The sequence below is a fragment of the Vigna angularis genome, chromosome 6, assembly GCF_016808095.1.
Source record: "Vigna angularis cultivar LongXiaoDou No.4 chromosome 6, ASM1680809v1, whole genome shotgun sequence".
Lineage (NCBI taxonomy): Eukaryota > Viridiplantae > Streptophyta > Magnoliopsida > Fabales > Fabaceae > Vigna > Vigna angularis.
The window spans coordinates 2461577-2462960 of NC_068975.1; the positions used below are offsets into that span (position 1 = coordinate 2461577).

The window sequence follows — 1384 nt, forward strand, 5'->3', positions numbered from 1 at the left end:
CTACATATTACTGAACATAAGAAGAACCTCATAAACAAAAATTGATTAATTGAAGAAATTAATTCAAAATAGATAAGTAGAAACAAGCATGCTGAAACAACTTTTCATTCATCGGAAAAACACAATATAACCATATTCCTGACATAGTAGAACGATATACTCTATAACACTTTCATAATAGATATCAAGTAAGACTCAAAAATCGTACAAAACAGAAAAAACAATTGTGCATTAAGAGAGATCCTCATTCCGTTTGTTCTATCTTTAATCCCATGATGTCGATTTCACATCATTCACCACCCATGGATTCCGAAATTAGCAGAGTTCAACGTTGGCAAGTCGCCACCCTTGTTGAAATTACTAGGGTTATGGTCACAAGTTTTATTGTTGTTGATGTTACTGTCATCATGATCACCTCTTTCTTGATCTTCAAAACCGTATTTATAAATTTCAGGGTTCTCGAAGGTAGAAATAGTCAAAATGACATCGTCACCGGCGACGACCCTACCGCCGACGAGGCCACCGAAGACTCGACCATGAGAGGTGGAGAGGTGTATGCCAAAGGATAAGGAACGAGGAGGGGTGGCTCCGGGGAGAAGGGAGTATTGGTTATTGTGTAAGTAGGAGCCAGTGAGGGAAAGTAAGTTGAAGGGTCCATGGAGCATGACGGCGGAGGAACCACTGGGGACATGGCGGAGGGTGACGGTGGTGATGATACCGGAGGCACTAAGGATGGAGAGGCTGACATGGGAGCGCCGAGCGATGTTAATAATGGTTTCAATGATGTCATGTCCTGGAGCGACATTGACAATGAGAATCTTTATGGAGGGTTGTGGGAGAGTGTATTTGGGCTTGTTCTTGGAGCCTGGAGGTCTGCCACGTGGCTTCTTTGAGGGTGGAGTAGCAAGAGGGAGATTCTGCCATTGTTGGTTTGTGGTCGGTGGTGGTAGCGATGGAAGGTGAGGACAATGAGAGGAGCTAGTTTGGTGGTCCCAAGAGGATTCGCAATCTGAGTCTCCGCATACTGAGATTGGCATGGAGTTGTTTGTCATTGTACTACAAAATATGTATGAATGAAGACGAGTTTAAATACAAGAGGGAAAGATAGACCCAAATGGTTGAATAAGAGAGAGAGAGAGATTGATTCAAAGAACCAAATGTAAGATACTTGTTGTGATGATGTGAAGCTTTGTTTGTGGGAGAATTTATAGTGATGAGAATGAGGAACTAGGTTTCAACTCCAGAAAACTTTGTTTTGTTTTTTTTTTTTTACAAAAAATGATTTAGTTTTACTTGAAATTTACCGAAATGAATACATTTTAAAGGTGTTACCCAAAATAGAAAAACTTTATTTTGGAAGTGTATTAAGTTGACCACTTAAATT

The 1384-nt window shown here is 40.5% G+C and overlaps 1 protein-coding gene across 1 annotated transcript; it reads right to left on the minus strand.

Moving 5' to 3' along the window:
- Nucleotides 1-293: 293 nt before the first annotated feature.
- LOC108319762 (AT-hook motif nuclear-localized protein 19) lies at nucleotides 294-1052 on the minus strand. The gene has a single exon (XM_017551005.1). The coding sequence runs from the start codon at nucleotides 1050-1052 to the stop codon at nucleotides 294-296; it is 759 nt and encodes a 252-aa protein (XP_017406494.1).
- Between the last annotated feature and the right edge of the window lie 332 nt (nucleotides 1053-1384).

Bases quoted from the DNA above. Each gene is read 5' to 3' on its own strand.
- LOC108319762 (XM_017551005.1), bottom strand. From the start codon at position 1,052: ATGACAAACAACTCCATGCCAATCTCAGTATGCGGAGACTCAGATTGC.